This window comes from Triplophysa dalaica, chromosome 23 (assembly GCF_015846415.1).
Source record: "Triplophysa dalaica isolate WHDGS20190420 chromosome 23, ASM1584641v1, whole genome shotgun sequence".
In the NCBI taxonomy this organism is placed as follows: Eukaryota; Metazoa; Chordata; class Actinopteri; order Cypriniformes; family Nemacheilidae; genus Triplophysa; species Triplophysa dalaica.
Window position 1 is genome coordinate 13,243,075 of NC_079564.1, and position 21,897 is coordinate 13,264,971.

The 21,897-nt window shown below is 37.9% G+C and overlaps 1 protein-coding gene across 1 annotated transcript in view; it reads left to right on the plus strand.

Annotated features, from left to right (window-relative positions):
- dipk2ab (divergent protein kinase domain 2Ab) overlaps positions 1–18,665 on the plus strand; it is a 37,516-nt gene extending 18,851 nt beyond the window's left edge. Inside the window, exons 3-4 of the mRNA XM_056738996.1 lie at positions 12,554–12,857; positions 17,014–18,665. Coding sequence (XP_056594974.1) covers positions 12,554–12,857; positions 17,014–17,345 — 636 coding nt within the window. The 3' untranslated portion in view covers positions 17,346–18,665. The remainder of the gene's footprint in view (positions 1–12,553; positions 12,858–17,013) is intronic.
- Positions 18,666–21,897: the final 3,232 nt, after the last annotated feature.

Sequence of the window (21,897 nt, forward strand, 5' to 3'; positions counted from 1 at the left end):
AAAATACTGGTTGTATTGCGTTTCACTTTTCTTGTTTTTTCTTAGTATTGTAATTTAGCTGTTCAACTTTTCATTTTCTAAAATGTAATGAAAGCAGCACTTATTTTCTTTTACAAAACGTGCCTTCACTTGTCTCCCCCATTATACACTCTATTTTTGTTAAATAGCATGACACCATTCACTGCTGTTTTATTTTATAGCTCTGCTGTGAGGTTTCTGGCAGTAAAAATCACCTTTTTCTTCAGCTGGGTGAGAATGCAGCCTGTCTTTGTCAGTGGAAACCAATCGACAGTGCTCCTGTGAGGTTGACCCACAACAAGCTCCCTTTTTTGTGCAACAAATCACTTTAGTACAAAACCAAATTTTCAATATTCTTAGAAAGAAATACCTTAAACACTATTGTTTCCCCCTTCTTATTTAAATCTTGTGCATGCAAAAGACCACTGAAAAAGAGGCCAGTCCCAACATAACACCGACTGTGTCGTTACAGTAGGGATGTATGCCCCCAACGTTGCATATACCCGCAACATTCCTGGCCAGCCGGACGTGCACAGCCGAATCATCAGAAGTTCTGCAGGTATTGTGAATGGGGTTGATATTAATATTCATAACCCTTCCAAATATGGTAATAACAGACCTTTTCATCATAGGGACAAATCCTTGGGTTGTAAATTGACATGTAAAATGGTTTCTGGGTAATCTTTGCACTTAATAAAGCCTTCTATGTAGATACATACAAGAGAACAATTTAACATATTGTATCAATTCTTTAATTCTTTAACACCTTTAAGGGCAAAAGTCCTTCCACAAAAAGCTCAATCCAGCCGTTACTTTGTGTTCATTTTTCCTTATTTTGAAAAAGCACTACAATTTTACTATTTGAATAAGCCAGATTTATCCATAAAACCTTATTCTGTCCTTTGCTCATTCTTGAAGTTGAACTTATGTGAGGTTGAGGAGATTGTGTGGCCCACATTCTCTGCAGAGACTGTTATTAATTCACACTTTCTCGAGCTTTCCCTGCATTTCATCTTCTCTCTGTGAAGCTATGATCCACGAGGTCATGTTCGATAGATGAACAGGCTGGTTAATGTGACATTGCTCAAATTTAGCCAGGAGCGTGCTACTTTGTTAACATCCCCCGTGTCAGAAAAGGCTCTCCTTGCTCAGCCAGCTTGACAACAGGACATGACAGGCCTGTGGGGTTAACTCGGTCAAGGGTGCAGCGCTCGCCTCCAGACTGGAATGGCCGCTTGTCGAGACAGCCCTCCGTCGCTACACCTGACACACTTTTGAGTTCAGATGCCGAAAAAATGGCAAAACGGTTTCGCTGAAGTCTGCCTCTGGGCTGTTGAGTCAAAGGAGGGTTTTCCAACGTAAAATAACTTTAAATAAATATAACATGAAATGAGTTTCGGACACAGACGTCCATTGCCCTTTCATTTCCACATGGCTTGGTTATGTTTTTTTTTAATGTACGTCACAACATTAAACATAAATCTCACTCAGATGCTTCAAGTCCACCTTTTACAGTGACAAGGTGCCAATATCAGTACCAGTGCCAAGTCTGGATGTAGTATTCACACGTTTCCATCACAAACAGTATAACATGACTATATTGAATTGTGAGAGTAGTATGTAAAGTGGTGTACAAAATAAATATTCTCTAATGGCAGGACCATGCATAAATATAATGCTATTTTTGCATGTCTGGTTGAAATAGATCTAAAATATGTCCTCAGCTAATCTAAGTTAATGTTTTTTAAACACTGTGGCACTTTTAGATGAGTAAAACTCTGTAAAAAGCACAACAACACAGACTTGTTTCATAACATCATTTTTGGTTATTCATGATGAACTGTTGAATCATTTCCTCATAATTACACCTTTGTCTTTTTGACATTTTGTTTTGATTCCAGAATGTGATTCATCTTGGGGATGGTATTTGGTTTGGTTCAATGCATGAAACGATATATTAAAGTTTTCTTTTAATGCCTATGGAGAAAATGAATGGAGAAAGTTTCTCATCTTCTGCTCTGGTGGTCACTGTTGCCTCCCACGGTGATTGGTATTGCTCTTTTTCCACCCTGCAAGCTAATAAAACTCACACCTTCCAGATAAAGATGTAGCCTGCTTAGATGCGGGGTGGCTGTAAGCCAACTGCAGTCCTTTCTCTGGCGCTCCATAAGAGATAACGGAGGTTTACTTATCACCACTGCTGTTTTTTAGACATCTGACAAATATATTTCTAACATTTATGTGCAACAGGAGGGTCACTTGGGTTTAGAGAGTGTGTGGTTGAATTGAGCAAAATGACAGGAGTATGCAAAACTATGAAATGTTATTGGCCAAGCTTATAGCCGCCTGGTTTATCTGGATGGCATAAAGACCGGCAGAAAATCCTTTACAACCAGTTAACAGACCAGTTTAACCAGGTTAAGACCAACCAAGATTTGCAAACTTTCAAAATTCTTCAAAAACGCCTACTCTGTAAGAAATCACTGTAAAAAATGTAATTTTATGGTTCATATTACATTACTTTGAAACAATGAAAATATCAAATTACAGAAATTGACTGCAACTTACAAATTGACTTATTTTCAAGTTTGGTGTAAAATAACAAAGAGTTTGAATTTTACTTTGCAAAAACGGTTATTTTACTGTATTTTTCGGCTGCCCCACAATGCCAGAAATTACTGTTTTGAGGTATTAGGAACGTGTAATGGTAAAATAAAATTGGTTAAAAAACTAAATACATATCACCTATCTTAGGTTCATGTCTTCTTGCTTGTCTCATGACTACAACATGATCTTTAAGATGGTGTTCGTCTTGCTTTTTAGATTTCTTTTGGTGCACTGTTCCTTTTAAAAACGTTGCCTTTCACACAAATCGGTCTGTATAAGAAGCATCTGGTAAAATGACAAGCAATCAAAATGACACATGAGCATTACTATGTAAGTTTTGCCCACCTACTTAGCACCTCCCGTCGTTTTCACACATAAAAAGACAGATTGCACATCTCTCTTCTCTTATTGTCTTCAGTCGTCCCTAGTCTAGGATCGGATGTTGAGGGATTATTGGGGGGGGTGAGGGGTAGAGAAAAGTCTGGCAAACCGTAGAATTAGCACAGCACCCCGCAGGGATCAGCGTTCTCTGCAGACTGGCTGGGTTTTAAACTTTAATGGCCAAGCAAAATGCCAGACACGGGCTGTTCTGCTTTCACGCTTGTGTGGCGGACCGTAGGTCAACGAGTGAGTTTGAGGGAAAAGGTCAGGCGATTAATGTGAAGAACAAAACAACTTATGTAGTTCTTCCTCCACTGCTCTTTAAATTGGCCTATCAGACTGTGTAATGCGTGTTACACAGTCAGTGAGATCATTGTGTTTTTTTATGGTGTTATCCGTCATCTGAACTGATGCTAGACGCTTGTTCTGACCTGTTTGTTGCAGGTCTGAGGGATTGAGGGCGGAAATGTGGAGAATTTCACCGCACCCTGCCGGAGTGTTTTAAATGAGGAAGGTTGGCTGATAATTAATGCTGTGTGTAATTTAGCTGTTTATGCTTTAGAGCTGCGTCAACAGCTCTTCTGGTAATTATTGTGTAAGTGGTCTCCATACAGTAGCTCGACTGGGGATTGCAACATTTATTCTTGCATGGTATAGTAGTGGATTTCAATAAAAGTCTTTTATTAAAGAGGGATAGGCTTTTGGGTTAAACACAAGGATCAACCTAGCAACCACCCAGAACACCCTAGCAACCACATAAACAACACAGCATTGTCTCGACAAGAGTTGCACAGGCAATCTCATGCTTTTAAGCTTCACCTTAATGTCTGGTCAACTTTCGAGCTTATTTTGGCCATCGGAAGCAAGAGACCATCTGACCAATGTGAAGTGGAGAGAAAACAGTTTGTTTGAGTTTTTTTTAGCAGCTTTATGTAAAACAGTTTACCATATTGAGACCGACAAGACGAAAATCTACTGTTCACATGGAAATTTTAATTATTTTGTATTTTCTTCACCTTCATGCTCTTTTATATAAAATCTGTTCCTGACTGCTTGGGCACTACTTAGGTGTCCATTCAAGTAAATTAGGGTTGGTTGAATACCAGCGTTCTTTGAAATATCTTCTTTTGTGTTCTGCAGCAGAAAGAAAGTCACACAGGTTTGAAATGACAAGAGGTTGAGGAAATTACACTTCTGTTTGTTAAACTATCCCTTTAATAATGATGCAAAATTCTCCCAGACATCCTTTTTTTTACAAAAAACTTTGTCATATTTCTTACAAGCGCTTGGCTGATCACATTTGAATTTGTAATTTTAGATCTTTTTTTTAAACCAGCTTTGTGTTTTACACGTTTGATGTGTGACATCTGCATTTTGACAAAGGAAAAGCTAAAGAAGATAAAGTACTTTGACATTATCACATGGTTATTTGGATAAATGCAGGTGTTGGTTGACAGAAGTACACCAATGTTTTCATGAACACAAGCAGTTTGTGGTTGAAATTTGATGGTTGAACAAATGATTCTGTGTTTGATCCAGCTTTCTACAAGACTGAGAACTAAAAAGAACATCTGCTTAATGAAATCTGTGCCTTGCTGTTAAATTAAATATCACATCATATTTTCAGCCAATTTCACCTTTGACATTTTACCTATATTTGCATTTCACACAGAATGATTAAAAAGGGATGATCACATCACATAGAAATATCCAGATCTTTCTCACACACGCTAATCATATTTGACAAATTTACGGATTCTGACATTTCTCATTAAAAGTTGTTCGCATGTCTTCAGCTCTTTGTCTTACTGACCTATGTTATTTTGTTCAATTGCCTGGATAATGTTTTTCTACAAGGAATGTATTATTTTATACAATATTAGCCTATTACATCATTATAATTTCAAGTAACTGCTCACATTATTTTTTATTGAATGGCTGATTGAGTCATTTAATCCAATCATTACATTTCTTTATGAATCAAATATATAATTCAGTGACAATGCACAAAATAGTTGGTGGAAAATTACACTATGCTATTCGAAAATTCTTGATATTGCGTACTATCCCTTAACCTGGTTTTTTGTTTGTTTTTAAAATGTAGTAAATATGTTTTTTGTTTGTGTTAAAATGTTTTGGTGTATGAATTACCATAGATAGGCTTTCCTGTAGCTCAGCGGTAAGAGCATTCCGTTAACAACCCAAGGTTATGGGTTCGATTGCAAATACCTATGTAAAATGTATAGGATAAAAGCAATGTAAGTCGCTGTGGATAAAAGCGTCTGCCAAATGCGTAAATGTAATTGTAAATGTATAGATTCTTTTTTTCATTTTAGCTGTAGTAAAACCATGTATTTAAACCATGGTTCATTTTCATGAGGGATGGAAGCAAAGATTTTTGAAAATGTTGACCCATTTTTATTCATATGCAGTCATGTGACCCATTTCACCTTAAGCTATAAGCAGCATGGTATTTTCTTTTTTGTGTTCATTATATTTTTATAATGTATTATTTTGACACAATCTTTAATTTCAAAGTTTTTTTCTTTAGCATTATTCCCAGTCCACATTTTCTCTTGCTTTATAGTCTCAAAACTCAACATTTTTTCTGTCTTGGGATGTAACGTTCACTGTAATGTTCGCTCACCATACCAAGTCCGATTTATTAACGATTTATTTTTACTAAATCAGTTGAGTCAAATTAGAAATGAACAATTGCCGTTTGATTATTTCTCAAATGCTGCCCATTTCTTTGTAAATAAAAACATATTTTATATCCAGTAACAGAACTAAACTGCAATTTTAAAACAAATTCCAAATCGAATAAAAAAATGAATAATACAAATTTATCTTTAATATAAACAAACTGTCTGTTCTTTTTATGGATGTTTCTTAAATTTTAGAAACATAAGCATATCGACGTTTTCCAAGTTTGCAGTAAATCCATCCGCCCCTCCTGTCCTAAACACATATTGCGATTCAAATAACATCTCAACCGGCTGAATAGTCACATATAATTTTCAACCGCTTCATGGTGATTCGTTACATTTCTGCAACGTTTCAAAGAGGCAGAAAGTAAATAAACGCCTCACGAAAATTACTCCTGTCGAAGTAGCTTACATTTTACTCGCAGTACGCGAATATAAGCATTTCAAACATTCCATTGTAGTTAAACAACCATCAGTGGACGGTTACAATTTTTAATGTGGATGAAGAGCGTTTTAAACGATAACTGTTTTCAGATGTTTCTGAATTTGTGTAGATCAAGCCTCAGTAGGTTTTGGAAAGGAGCCAGTATCATGGTTTGGTTATATTTAACATTTGAAAGATTTTTGTAAAACCACCACTTAACACTGCACAGAACATTAAACGCAGACAATGTACAGTTAGAGCTGTGTATATAGTATAGTGCATAGTTAATGGTTAAATGCTTTTTTTCTTTAGTGAATAACAGTGGTCAGACAAAAGAAATCTGTAAACAGTATGAAATGTATGTATTTGAACTAATCTCAGTTAAGCTATTATGTATGCAACACACAGATATGTGATCGACAGAAGTGTGACATTCTGACTAAACATCACTAACTATGGAAAATGACTTTCAGGTCAGTCCCTCACACCGGCCTCAGGCCATCATACCATGCATATTGTTTAACCTTGGCAATGTGATTTCTGCAGCATGATTCTGTCAGAAGGCTGACCCCACACATGCAATACTGTTATTAAGGCTCTCATACTGCCATAATGGTTTTCTCACCCACTGACACATACAAATAGCTTTTATAAAGAACAGTCTTAACCGTCTCACTTGTCTTACAAACACACAGTAAATGTGTTCTCTCACAGGTTACACTGCATTGTAAAAAATCCATCTTCTCTTTAGGTGTAAAGTTATCTGTTTGCAGCTGCGTACATTTTTTTTTCCAAGGGTGAGATTCCTTTTTCATTTTCTGTCTTGTCTGTCTTTTCTGTAAGAAATGCAAGTGGTACCCAAGTGATACTAGGTACACAGGTATGAAGGTATTTTTGGTGCAAAACATTATGTGAATTCATGCAATGAGGGTTGAATGCTTGTAACATATGAAGAGTTTGGTCCCAAAATGCGGTAAACGGCATTAAATTAAAACGGATTTTCCTCCAAAATCAGGATTGTATGAGGTCGTTTTTGAAAAGTCACTTTTAATTTTACGAAAATGTGATATTCGTCGTGTAATTCGGTCATGTTTTCTCCCTTTCTTCTTTGTAAAGAAAACACATTTTTACTCAAAATTTTTACTTCCGCAAAAGCATTTGGCCCTACCTTAATACAAAAAGCTTAAAAAATGACTCATGGAGAAGAGGCCTGGTATCCCTATAGTTTAGTTGTAATTGTTACAGGGTGGAATTGGCCAAGAAACAAAATGAAATTGACTATTTGGTGGTGGCTCTCATTTAAGGGGGGATTGGGGGAATTATATGTTGAAATGACCCCTTTAAAGATAAACCACAGTAAAGCAAAGAGGCCACTTGTTATTGTATAAAAGCAAGAATGGAAATATCACCTCTGATTATTCTGAGAGGCCACTGTATCACTTCAGCTAGAGTTTGCTCTCTCAGCACTTCTGAATGCTAGTGAATTAATAATCTCTCTCTCCTTCTCTCTCTCTCTCTCTCTCTCTCTCTCTCTCCTTCTTGCTCTCACTTGCTTAAGATAAAGAACGAGAGCAATTTCCACCCAAGCAGTTCTTTTTTATATTAAAGTTTATTCAAAGTTAGATTTTTTTTCCACTACAGTGCTGCATCAGTAAATTTAATAACTTTTGGATCCTGGATTAGAGTTTAAAGTGTATTTGCGCGAATGCGATTGGTCGAAGAAATTGAACGACCTTCTCCATGGGCTGCTAAACATGCATTTAAATGTGCGTTTATATCAACGTTAAAAGAAAGTTTCCCTCAATAATGACTTTACACTTCTTTTCTACAAGCATTTCTGTGTCATTTTTGTAGATGCCGATTGTTCATGATTGAGTACATGATATCCCTACAGGAGTGGGTGTTTTGAAGAAATGTCATAGAATGAATCATTTTATATCCAAGTAAGATAAATGGTGATGTAGTTATTTTGCATGAAATTGCATCAATTTAACAGGAGTCACTGCAGTCATTCACATTTATGAGTCCTGCTCAATGTACATCAAATTATTAATTTAACTTAAAAACATGCGTCTAGAGTCTAGACAACAGCATTCTGCTACTATGTGAATACATCTGGTAAATGTCCCCTATCGGGGTCAGGTGAACCCAGAACCAGTCCAATTATTCAAGGCTTCTTTATCAACACCGAGTACTCTTACTACTCGACTTTGAAAATATGGCCAGAATCAACTCCTACTCAGCTTGAGGGTCCTGTAGGTCTTTCTATAGTAAAGGCCACTCTTTCCCTTATTAACAGAGCCAAGACATCAACAAAGCCCAGCACTAAAGCTTTTGGCTTGCTGTTTCTCTTTTCAAATCTCTCTCTTTGAGGTTAAGAGTACCCCCAACACACACACACAATGGTTTTTTGCCCGTTCCTCTTGAAATCTGCTTGAACGAACCCATGCAGGATGAATGCTGGGAGTGAGCAGCGCTGTGAGACCAGGCCACTCTCCACCGATTGACCCGGTCCTTCTTGAGGATATCGACCGCCCCTAGTCACAGACTGGACGCTCACTGCTGCTCCAGCTCATGCTAATTACTAATATTACACTAGGCTAATATTGTTATTATTGGAAACTGCGTTTGATGGTGCTTTGGAACAAATTGGATTTGTAGAAATAGTTGGCAGCCTTTAGCACTGATTAGAGGGGAGCGCGTGTTGTGCTTACCGCCTGGATTTTTTGGGCTAACCGGCATTTTTTTCCACTGCATAAAAGCTATGGTTTCTATACGAGCTTAACCTGATAAAAGAAGTCACTGCAACATTGGTTTGTGCGCTTGGCGTGCCTGTGTGTGCACGCATGCCTGCGTGTGTGTTTGGCACTTGGCGGGTCTGGAATGAATTCCCTCCCAGTCCGTATCCGCAGATTGATCATTTGCGCAACGTTGCATGAAGTCAAACACACCCGATATTATCGGACATCGCAATGATTTTAAAGTCGGAAAAACACCCAGCCCTACTACAAACACTGCAGGTCCCGTTACAAGGAATTCACCATGTTGTTTCTACAGTAGCCCTAAATGGACAAACTGCTCTGCAGAGCACATTTCGTAAATACGTTATCTCATTCGAGAGAGAAGTGAAATGTGACAACGTCTTAGCCCTGTGTCAGCCACCGTAGTATTTCGAAAAGGAGATGGTGATGGAGTGAGCCGTTGGTTGCAATTCGTAACCTCAACGCTTTAATAGTAGTATAACTAGTAGTGTACTATTACAACAATTTATCGTTTCTTTGATTACTTCTTTACTGCTAAGTCACACCAGGCTACTATGTTCGTCGTGAAATCTTATGGTCCAAATTTTCACTCGACATAACTGGCCATTTGAACATGAAACGACGTCTGATTGGCTGTGAGTGTCAATGGAGAGAAATTTAGTTTGATGCTAATAACTTGATATGGTGTAGCATGGTTGTTCAATGGAATAATGAGAGCTAATCGATTACAAGTAATGAATATTTAAGACACTGAAAAGTTGAAATGAGGGTTTAGAACATTTTTTTGAAGTGGCTAAACCCAAAGAATCGCACAATGAGTACGATTATTACTTGACTATCACTGGTGCATAAGCAGATCATACAAAAAAGAAAAAATAGCTATGAATTGTCATGAGATTGTGTTGAGAAACACTCCTAGAATGTAATGCACTGTGCAGTGGTTAAATAATGTGCATTATTGCAAAATATTTTTCGGCATACAGAATATTTGCATACTTGTGTACACGCTACATATTGCACAAATAGTGGTATTAGTCTGCTATTCTCCTCTTGTGTTGTTCACCCTTTCTAAGGCTGTAAAGAAAGAACTGAGCCATTTTTCTTCGTGTCGTTGTATTGATTGTATGTTTTTAAATAATATGTGTGTATTGAAATATTAATAAGTTCCTCCATTAAAGTTTAATCAGATTCTGAGGCAGATTAAACTAGACTATTAGATTTGTCCAACTGCGAAATAAAAGGGAATCGGATTGCAGCTGTATGCCTCTTCCCGTGCGCAGTGCGATCTGTCAATATCAATGAAACTTGTTTGAGCCATTTGAACAGCTCTGAGAAATAACCCGGGGAACATTATTGCTGAATATCAGCTGTGCAGTCCCATCAAAAACAAGACGAAGGTTTGTACGTTTCATATATAAAACATTAAAACAGAGTGGTGCTCCACTTGAATAAAGCACACCGTTTGCCCCGCACAGTCAATGCGTTTTATTTTGCTTTAATTTGTACTCTTTCATATCTAATTGCCTTTGCTCTTCCACACAGCAGTAGATGAAATGGAAAGAGAAGCCATAACGAGACATACCCAAACAAAGCCCTGAGAGACCAACCCATATACTGGGGTACAGCTGCTTTACTCACCTCATTTGTGTGTCTAAAGAGGCTCGCCGTGAAAGTCACAACTGCCAGATGCCACCCTCAAATCCACCATTTTTTGTGCCCAGATGTGACTCGGACAACAAAAGCCCTGCATTCAATAATCTGCTCATTTATATTCGACTGATGTCGTATTTTAGCCTCTTGAAGTATCCTTCCTGGGCTTCTAAGATGATGTGTTTGACAAATAAAAGCACAAATCTACTGCCAGGTTCATGCTGCTAGTTGTCATAAATAGTGCAAAACACAGTCATGTCCCACTCGATTTTCGTTATATCCACATTTTTCACACATTTCTGAAGGTTGCCAGCAAGAACATTAACAAATATGCAAATATTTAAGAAATATAAAATAAAAAATGATGTATTTATTTATTTCATATAATCATATAAATATATATATTCACATGCTGATTTTTCCACACTTGACAGAACTTAAATGTGTTTAAGTTTCTTAAAAAAACTGCATTTTGTTAAAGGAGCAATATGGGATTTTTAAGAGGAGCTATTGACAGAAATGCAATAGAATATACAAAGCTATGTTTTCCAGATGTATAAAGACCTTACATAATGAACTGTTATGTTTGTATTACCTTAGAATGAGCTATTTCTATCTACATATAGAGTGTGCCAACATGCATGGAATTCGCCGTGTTGTGCCTCAATGTTTTGTACAGTAGCCCTAAATAGACAAACAGCTCTACAAAGGGCATTTCCTTTCCCTCTACACTGCAGTACGTAGTCCGGTAGTCCCTGACTTTACAAAGGGGGAGAAAAACGTCTACTTTTACTCTGTCTACACTAGTACGTTTTCATTTTGAAAACAGAATTTTTGTTTTCAAAACGGTCTTCGTGCACACTAGCTCTTCAAGCGTTTCCCAAACGCTGCCCATCCACACTGAAACGTCTAAAAACGCTTACATCCATGTACTGCGCATGAGTAAAACCTAAGACACGTCATTTCTGTCAGGTGTTTATTTACTTTCTGCCTTGGTATGTCGCGACAATGTGGAGCAAAGACACAGAAATCAACAGTGAGGTAACTTAGAGATGTTGCTGCTGGACAGAAAAATATGTGTTTTCAAACTAAAACGCATTTGTGTGGATCGGGTCTTATTATCCCGCTGTCAGATTAAACGCCATTAACAGCAATGCTATTTACCATTAGCTAGCACTGCCCTAAAACGTGCTATGCAAGGCATAAAATGCTTAGCTCTATCAGACGATGTTTCTCTCCAACGTCTCTGCTCCGTTATAATACTAACATGTGGCCATGCTCCTGCCTGATTTTATCATTCTCTTAAACTTAAAATCCAAAGACCCTTTACTTCTATATAATAAATTCAGTCTACAGTCTTTCTAATGCCCGTATGCTCTCTTCCCTCCGTCAACATGAGCAGACACTCCCCTTACTGCTGATTGACCACAAGTTTGTTTTGGCATATTTTTGATCTGTGGGGGCCACCGTCATGTTTTGAAAGGGAGGGGTAAGACTGAGAGCGGGGGAAGACTGAGAGCTGGAAAGCATTAATATCGCGGGTGCTACGGTATCTCTAGTGTTTGCTTGCAATTCTCATACGGAGCGCAAAAAAATGTGATAACAAACAAAATAAATAACTAGTTAATGACATTAGTTAGCATTGGTTAATTTCTAGCCGGTATTATTATGGGTTACCAGAAAAAAATATTGCTTGGATAAACTTAAAATGCAACATAGCTACGTACACGACCCATTCAACAAACTGTTTATTTAAAAAAATGATATACAATACTAATATTATGAATTGTTTAATACAATTTAATTTAATAAAATATGCAGTTATGTTTTCATTCATTTATATGAATATAATTTGATATTCATAATTTATAAAACCGTTGGTAACCGTGAAAAACACACAGTTTTATAAATGAAAGAAATTCATGTCAATGGTGTGGAAAGTGTTAATTGTTGCCAAATATAAACTCATTAATGTTTGTGATGATTTTTTATTGCCTTTTCAGAGTTTCCCGTCCGATGAAGGCTGGCCTTTCGCAAAGTACCTGGGCGCTTGCGGGCGGATGGTGGCGGTGAACTATGTTGGTGAGGAGCTTTGGAGTTTCTTCAACGCACCGTGGGAGAAGAGAGTAGATCTGGCCAAGCAACTGATGGATATTGCCGAACAGCTCACTAACAATGACTTCGACTTTGCTCTCTACCTGCTCGACGTCAGCTTCGATAACTTTGCCGTGGGCCCGCGGGACGGGAAGGTCATCGTTGTGGATGCAGAGAACGTGGTGGTGGCCGACAAGAGGCTTATTAAACAGAGTAAGTGAATAAAATAACTCCTTCCCCCATTTCAACTCATTTTTGGTCAATGAGTAAGTAAATTTGGATATCACTAATGAATGTGTCTTAAAGTTGGTAGGAGCCCATAAATAAGTGAACATTGTTCATATGGGCATCCATTCGTGCTTGAAACAGACTGAAATTGGCAACACATATGTCTCCTTTCCTCCCACACCCAATCATCATTTTTTCTCAAACGCGAGTGCCACTTTATACAGTTTATTCAAACTTGTTTTTCTCTGTGACTAGAATCTTTAATATCAGAGAGGACACTGTTCAGAGCTCAGGATGTGTCGCTAAACATGCAGATAGATTATGTGTCTTTGTGTAGGGGGGTGACTGAGAGACCCCCACATGTGAGGACAAAATGACGCCAGTCCGTTCCTCTTCAATGGCTATTTGTCGCTGTGCCAAAACCTTCACAAAAGAAGCTCTGTCGTTGAATTTGGAGAGACCCTTTTAGGGGAGGGTGACCCCTTTACCCTGAAACAGCTCGGGCGGGATGAAATCAAATGGGCTGAACTCAGCTTTTAAGGGATACTAAAGATGGGCTTTGTTTTTACAAGCAAGCTTAAGGACATTGTACTTTATTTCAGTGGAAAGTTATCATTACTTTTAGAACTCGACATAGAAACTATGCACAAGAAAGGTAGAAAAGATCTTTTGTGATGAACAAATGATGGGACAAAGGTTAGTGGTCAATTAGACTGCACTTTCAGCAGTGTTAAAAGAGCACAAAGCAACATTGATCCGCAGGTCTGTAATGAAATCATCCGCAGTGCTTTGGAGAGCAGACGTCTTGGATACAGGATGTTTGTCTAACTCAGCCATGCAGCGAGAGCCATGGACTAGAATGAATTTAGATCTGCAGCGCCGTGCCGCTCCGCTCCACTGACTCTCACAATAACATGCGTCTCCTTGGCCTACTAAAGATGATCAAGTAGTTTCCTTCCACCCTTTCAATGGCTGAAAGTCTTGTTTTCCCATAATACACCACAGACTAAAATGATGTATCGTACAGACTGGCAAAAAACTAATATTCGTCGAAATTGTGGAGCTGTTGCAGGACCTTATTTGAATAAGATGAAGACATTTCATGTTCTATTATTAAAGTTTAAGGAATATTCCTTGGTAGTTAACTTAAGGGTACATTTATACGACAACAATATACTAACAATGGAAGTTTTGTGTGCAGATAATAACCTTGTCAAAAGATCAGCAGTAGTTGGGGATGACACTTTGTTCTTTTATTTTCTTATTACACATGCGCATGATGTCACCATTCACATTTAGTTTACAGGAAGACCAGTTCTTTTTTTTAACCAGTTCTCAACAGTTTGGGAGTTCATGCCCCCAAAAGGCAGTTGTGGATATGAACAAAGTGTTACGTTTAAAAAACAGCAAGAAGGGAATTAAATATCGCTTTATATTTGGAAATATTCTAAGTCGAAGACATGTAAAGATATTTTTAAATATATATTAGTGGTGGGCCGTTAATGGCGTTAACGCGAGACTCTTATCGCGCGATAAAAAAAATGTCGCCATTAATCTATTCTCAAAGTTGGGTTGGGAGCTGGGTCTATACTACGCAAGCTATGATGACTCTCCCCTTGATATTTTAGCCAAGATGTATACCAAGCTTAATTGAAATGTAGGGGGCGAGAACAAGAGTTTTCAACTTGCGTTATTCGCGTCTTTCAAGCCGCCTCATCATCTCAAAACCGGGCTTCATTCGCCCCGCCACATCATCTCATAACCAGGGCTTCATTCGCGCGATTCGCGCAGCAAGTAGCCTATGTCTATCGCGTCTTTGCATTGACTTAACATATAAATACCTCGCGCTTGACGCGCCATTCGCGTTTGGTCTGAACACAACATAACGTTACTGTGTAATTACCCCATTAAACGTGACGTGCTAACATGGATGCAGCTATGAAGCCGCCGGGTTTGCTTCAGGGAAAATTTATTTTTAAGAAGCTTCCCAATGGAAACATCGACAAGACTAAAGTTGTTTGCACCTTGTGCAATGCGGAATTTGTTTACTATACGGAATTGGTTTACATACAGTTGGTTTTAAAAAAAAAAACTTTCTCTCAACAGGTAGTGGTCTAGCTTTAGTTGAAACCAGTAACTTTGTATTGGCTACTTATGTATTATGGCTCCTGTATGACATATCGCTTGTTGCTCCCTATCTCTTTGTAAGTCGCGTTGGATAAAAGCGTCTGCTAAATGACTAAATGTAAATGTACTGTAGGAGCTCTTCCAGTCTCAAGTACCACCTAAACGCAAATCATCCCTTAGCTAATGCGGAAGTAACACAAGTACATCTTATTGAACATAATTTAATTTTCATCACAAATTATCCTAGTAGAACAACTTTCTTAAGAAGTTTGTGATGCATTTTGGAAACAGGAGATGAGCCCCTGGTCTAATGCGCCACCTGGCTTGAGAAACCCGTTCTCAAAGACTTACTTTTAGTCATTATTTGGGTAGCACACATATTTTGAATGCCTTCGGCAGAATTCAAATGAGCCATTTTAATCTAGATTAATCTAGATTAATTCCAAGATTAATCTAGATTAAATCTAGATTAAAAAAAAATCTATGCCCACCACTAATATATATATTTTTGGGGTGATCTTAACCATTGGGTTGTACATGCATTAGTTTCCTTTTAAGAGTTAGCTGCTCTCTGGTTATTATTCCACTTGGGCATAGATACAGATACACACATTTATTTAGTCTTTTTTAGATATTTGATTAGAGGCTTATGTAATTAATTTGAGAATTAGCACAACAATATTCAATCTGTTGTGAGTTTTCTAAGGAATGGGTTTTTCTCAGGTTAGTGGTAAAGCAGGTCTAAAGTAACAGTCTTGTCACATGTAACATGCAATAAACGGCTTCTGTGTTCATCTTGGTTCTGTCCAGACGGACAGATCGGTGTTTAGTTGTGATTGACTTTGTGCATGTGTCTGGGGCCCAGGGCAGAATGTGATGCCAGGAAAACTTAGATTGAGTGCATTTTGTTTCTCAAACGTGATTATGGGTTGGCATCTCTTGGGCTTTTTTATTCTGATCAATTTGATCATTAACGCGACTCTAAAGAGTTTCTCATCATAGAAAATGTTATTTATTTGCTCTGGTTGGCAGGTCTTTGAAAAATAACAGTGGAGATGAAGGTTGTATGGATCGTTGTTGTGTAAATAGAAAGAGGCCAATTTGTGTCGCCCTATTAAGGAAAAAGCTGCAATCCAAAATTGGACACTTCATTTCCTCTATGCTACTTTGAAGTAAAATATTACTCTCTTGGTTCAATAACTGATATGTTCATTGTGATCAAACTGTATGAGTGTGTCCAAATATCACGATTTATTAAAAGCTGAAAATATTTGATCACCTGAAAGAAGGAAAAATGTCTACAGAACACAAAGGACGACATTTCAACGCTTTTCTTTTATTGTGCCATTATTTATCTTACAATGACAGTTTAAAATGGCCACATCAATAATATTTAAAATAGGAATCAATTACAATTCTTAAAACTTTAACTAAATAAAAAATAGAAATGTTTTCTCAGCAAAGTTTAAATTGAGGCAGTGAAAACAATAACTGAAAATAAATAAAACTAAAAATGAAACTAAATTTTATTTAATTTCAAATAATAGACAAAAGCACATAAAAATGTTGCTAAAACTTTTAAAATAACTAATAACTCTAGGCCACATCTTTCAAGCTTTAAAGCTCAGAAAGTCAGTACGACTCCTTTCCTACATTCTTATAAATCCATTTAAGAGTTTGGGGTCAGACATCCTTAAAATCTCATTCATACTGTTATTCAGACAAAAACGATGTAGTTGCTTGGGTTAAATGAACAAAATGCTTAATAAAATAGAACATCATTGGCTCTTACATGTCATTTTTGAGCATGACACAAATTTGAGTCTGTGAAATGGTGAATGAGGTTTCACAGCTTTTAAATTTGAATCTGTAACTTGAATTTTGCTCTTAGGCAATCGAATGGCTATGATTTTCAAATTTTTAGGTGGGAAAATTTCAGTAAGCAGTACAGTTTTTTGTATATTTGCTGCACGGCTGGTTTCTTACTGTTGTTAATGTGATCTTGTGTTTGCAGATAAGCCGGAAAACTATGACGTCTGGTACGAGAGCAAGTTCGAGGAGTGTGACAAGGAAGCCTGTCTTTCCTTCTCTAAAGACATGTTGTGTTCACGGGTGACGGTGGACCATAACTATTATGCCATCTGCCAGAACCTGCTCTCACGATACGCTACGTGGCGGGGCAGCTCCGGCGGACTCCTCCATGACCCCCCGCCGGACATTGCCAAAGACGGCCAGCTCGAAACTTTGTTGGAAGAGTGCGCCAACCCCAAAAAGCGGTATGGCCGCTTCCAGGCAGCTAGAGAACTGCGTGAATATCTAACCCAGCTTAGCGGTAGCGCTAGGTAATGACTGTCCATGACTGTCAGCGCTGAACGTCCGCCCATCAATGTCTGATGACATCTTCAGGGTTCGGGGATTCCTGATGGACTTTGAGATGGTGTCTTGAAGGTCTTACATCACAAAGCTTAATTGTTTTAGACTAATCGTCCATTACTACCATCAGTCATGTGTACATTTCGTTTCACTTACATGAATTGTTAAATTATTGAAGAGTCTTGGGTTCATTGTTTTTATTCCGTGGTTTATTTTGCAATAAAGGCAGCAGTTATGCTGTTATTGTTAACATCCTGTTTTCTGCTGGATGTCAACTGACAAGAGCGTGTTTTCTGCCTAATTGACTCACTTACATTCCAGTAAAAATGAGTTTGGGGTAATTTTGGAAATCTGTACATAATTGGAGCAGATTGGAGAGGAAATGAGTTGGAATTGCTTTGCATATACCAAAGAGCTTTTATGTAACTCAAACCTCTGAACTAAAGGGACAGAGCTGTTCCGTACAACTGAGCCTGTTCAACCCAACAGAATTCCTCTTGAGCGTCAACGCGAAAGCATCGATGCTCATGGTGAAGGTTTGTGTTTGTATTAATCGAGGGAAATCCACGGAGGTCCACAATAGATCAAAATGATGCATCATTTTTAAATGACAGCTGGGCCCAGGTGTCTAATTGGCCATTAACTATAAATAATGTATCAAACTTGGAAAGGTGCATCCACACAGACCAAAATCAAACTTTCCGTCTTTAAAATCCATCGTAACGTTTCAATTTCACAGCTCTGCAATTGAATTAATGGAAATTGAATTAAATGTCTCTAACACTTAAGATCGTTTAACTTCGAGTCATAAGCCTGCAGGTTTTTTTTCTTCCCTGGTTTGATTTTGCACTTGGTGGACCAATGAATTAGATCAGTATGCTAATGAGAGCTCGTAAGATAATGAATTATCCGAGCGCTTGACTGACAGCATCACTCCATTGAGCCTGGAGTTTGAAAGCCAGCTAATCGCTTTCAACTTGATGTTCTTGCCAGAGCGAGTTAATAGAATGAATTAAGATTTGAATCTTTTTTTTCAATGTTTGGCCGGTCCGGCCCTGAATGGTTAAAGCAATAAGTGTATATCAGCTGAAGATCCCCCGCTCCTGTTCATCTCCACCGGTGAACGGATACATGGCCTCTCTTTGGGCACGTGAGAAATTCTTAGGGTGCATTAATAACTGTCTGCTTTTGTACTGTAATTATATTTCAGTTGAGTATTATATCAGCTGTGTCTGATTTTACTGTGCCTTTCATTCAGAAGTTGTATTTACAACTTTTTAGTCGGTTTAAATATCAAATAAATGAATATATATCTATATATACTCACAGTGTCTGTTTTGTTTTTGCTTCTGTTGCTTTGTTTGGTTAGTGTTAATGGTCAGTGATGTGAGATAATGGTTGGGTAATTGACATTAATTTGAATCAATAAAGTGCGTGCAGTAAAACCTGGAGAGAGCAAAACAAACATTCCCTGTCAAGTTCTTCGTCTGGTACACACTGTTCTGGAGGTGTCACATTGTGTTTTCATCGCCTGAGACATAAACGTCATGTAATAAACCTATATTGAATTATTTGCCGTGTAGAAAAAAGTGTCCTTCAAAAAAGCTCCTTGAATATGTTAAGATTTGTATATATTTTTCATGTCTTGAAAGAGTTTCACAAGACTTTGCATGGAATTTACACAAAAAAGTGATCTTACGTTTCTGCATTTTGTGTTTTTTCACTGTGTGCTAGTTTAGAACAATCGTGGACTGGTATGATGTTAAATTCTGGCTAATGTGCAGCATAAACATGCAGAAATGAGTCCCGGTACTCGGACACCCTGACATCTGTTAAGATCAGCTTCATTACTGCGACATGCTTCTCTTCCTTTGATGATCATCTTCATGAAAGTTTTTTGAATGTGCTAGTTCTTCCACCGGCTGAAGAACTTGGGCCAAAAACATTTCAAAGCATTCAGGAGAAACTGCGAGGAACACGTAGGCAGCTAAATTATGTGTTTGTGTGAAGACGAAAGAGAGCATACTGTAGTTTTCTATGACGGTCAGTCTAAAATAACGCCTCTGTTTTGACGAACGCAGTTGTTGTCGGTCTTCATCATAACACAGACACTTATGAACATTGTCTTCTTAAGGTGCTTTATGAAGTAGAATAATTCAAATATTGTGAGCTTATAGGAGAGCACTGCAGGAAATGTATCCGACTCCAGAGGCCTCTGCCATCCACGTTTGTTGAAATAAACATGAACCTCAACCAGCCCAAGTGCTTTTATCGATAGAGGAAACCTACTAGCTTAAAAACTTCCTCAATCTCCCTTGAGACAGCCTTTCTCAGAGAATCACTCTCATACGTTTCTGTTTATTTCCATTATAGGAAATGTAATGTTACCAGTTGAAGAGTTTGGTTCCAAAATGAGATGACTCCGTTATTACTATTTTTCAAAAATCACGTTTTTTTTATTGTTATCATGGTTTTATGGTGTTTATTGTGTAAGTTGGTTGTATTTTTTTGTAATTATGGCTTAAATCAATGTATAAAATGTCTTGCCTTTTATTCATCTGCGCACTTGAATCTGATTGGCTCAGTTGTCTGGATTCACAGGTTTGTACTTGCTGCATGGATTCGACACAATGTCATGTTTATTTAGCATTTTGTGTTGAGCTATTCTCTGAATTTGTCAAAGTTAGATTTGTAACAAATTGACTTGATATCCACATTTATACATTTAAAACAGTTTCCGCAAATGACAATACTTTGGGAGCCAATCAATGTTCTGAGTCTAGCTCCATCCTTTTGGTACTGCACCACTGGTACCCTGACAAAATGGTTTCAAAAAAGTGGTATGGCAAGGTTCGCTATTTTTGTACCATTCATAACTTCTGACAATGAAAATATAAATCATTGTGTACCATATCGAACCATACCGCATAGTGGAAACGAGCCATCATTGTACCGTTAGGGATTTGGCCATTAAAGGTGCACAGTAGAGAATGTGAAATATACATCATGCCCTATACTGCAGTAGCGATGCCATTTTGGAAGATCATACTCCACGGCTATTATTGTTTTGATAATTGTATTGAATGACATATGGAAAAATCGAAAGTGAAAGAACCAGGGGAGTCTCCTGAACGACTCTGCGTAATGATATTGTAGTTTTTAACACAGCAAGACCGACCTACTATAGTTATACTTCCTGAAAAAACAATGCACTGCATTGAACACACTAGCAGCGATCCCCTCAAGATGGCGCAACATTCAACGCACCATGACGTCGACAAAAAGCTCTACAGCAGTGGTTCTCAACTCTGGCCCGCGAGATCCATTTTCCTGCCGAGTTTAGCCCCAAGTCTGATAAAACACTTGAAGAGGCTAATCAGTGACTTCAGGAACAGACGCGTCAACTTATGCTAGGTTGTGCATATTGTTTGGCATATCGCATTGAAGTGCCGCGAAAAGCAGGAAAAGGAATCTCGCGGGCCAGAATTGAGAACCACTACTCTATAGGGACCATCGTAACACATGAACAACTATTCGCAAGAAGTACCTGCTGACAAAGCTTGATAAAGACTACATTTTTGCTAATTCTAAGCGATAAACTATGGCATAGTTTTGATTCAATGCAATTTTTCATAGAATAATTCCATTTATGTCCCACAGTTGTAATGAGTTTACTATTATATTATTTACTATTAGGAAGGGATTTCAAACATTTGACAATGCATACAAAACAAAATGGAAAACTGTGGTTGGTTGTTCAACATTTCTTTCAAAGAGCCTAAATGGAAGCAATAAGATGCAAAGTGCACCAGACTTTATGCCAATGGTCAAAATTCTCCCCCTGCAAGACTAGTTTCAAGAGAACTATGTTGTCAGCAGCATAATTTAGCGGCTGTAAATGTTCTGCTTGTCATTCGATCCCACCCCAGATATAACAGCAGGGATACTAAAAGCTACCACCTCTGAATCACGTCTTCCTGGCTTATCAACCGAGCACTTTAAATAAGAAGTTTGCTGGGAAGGTCCTGGGATACGTTATCTTAATCTGACCATAACTCCAGCTTTATTTGTCAGATGGCAGGACTTGTGTTAAGGTCCTGATATCTCATTTAGACCAGAAAGTGCGAAACCTCCCTTGCTTCCATTACGAAGCCAGAACCCATATAAAATGAATAGCGACAAAAGGAAATGTTCCCAACACACCGGTGCTCCGCTAACTTGATAAAAAGTCAATTTACCATATGCTTTTCATACTGAGCCAAAGAAAAATAAAACTGTTGGGAAAAAGCTCCAACAGGCTATGTCAGAAATAGTTTCGCTGTTTAACCGTGCTAGATATTAAACATTGGGGTAATTTACTTAAGAAACAAAATTTCATAGGATCGCGTACGGAGGTTTGTTTAGAGAATATATCTTGATTTAAAAAATTTTGCTTTGTTATTTCGTTATTGTTTTATTGTTCTAAGCACCATATACGAAAAAAAAAATTTGACTTCCAGAACAACAAGTATCCATGTCTTCATGT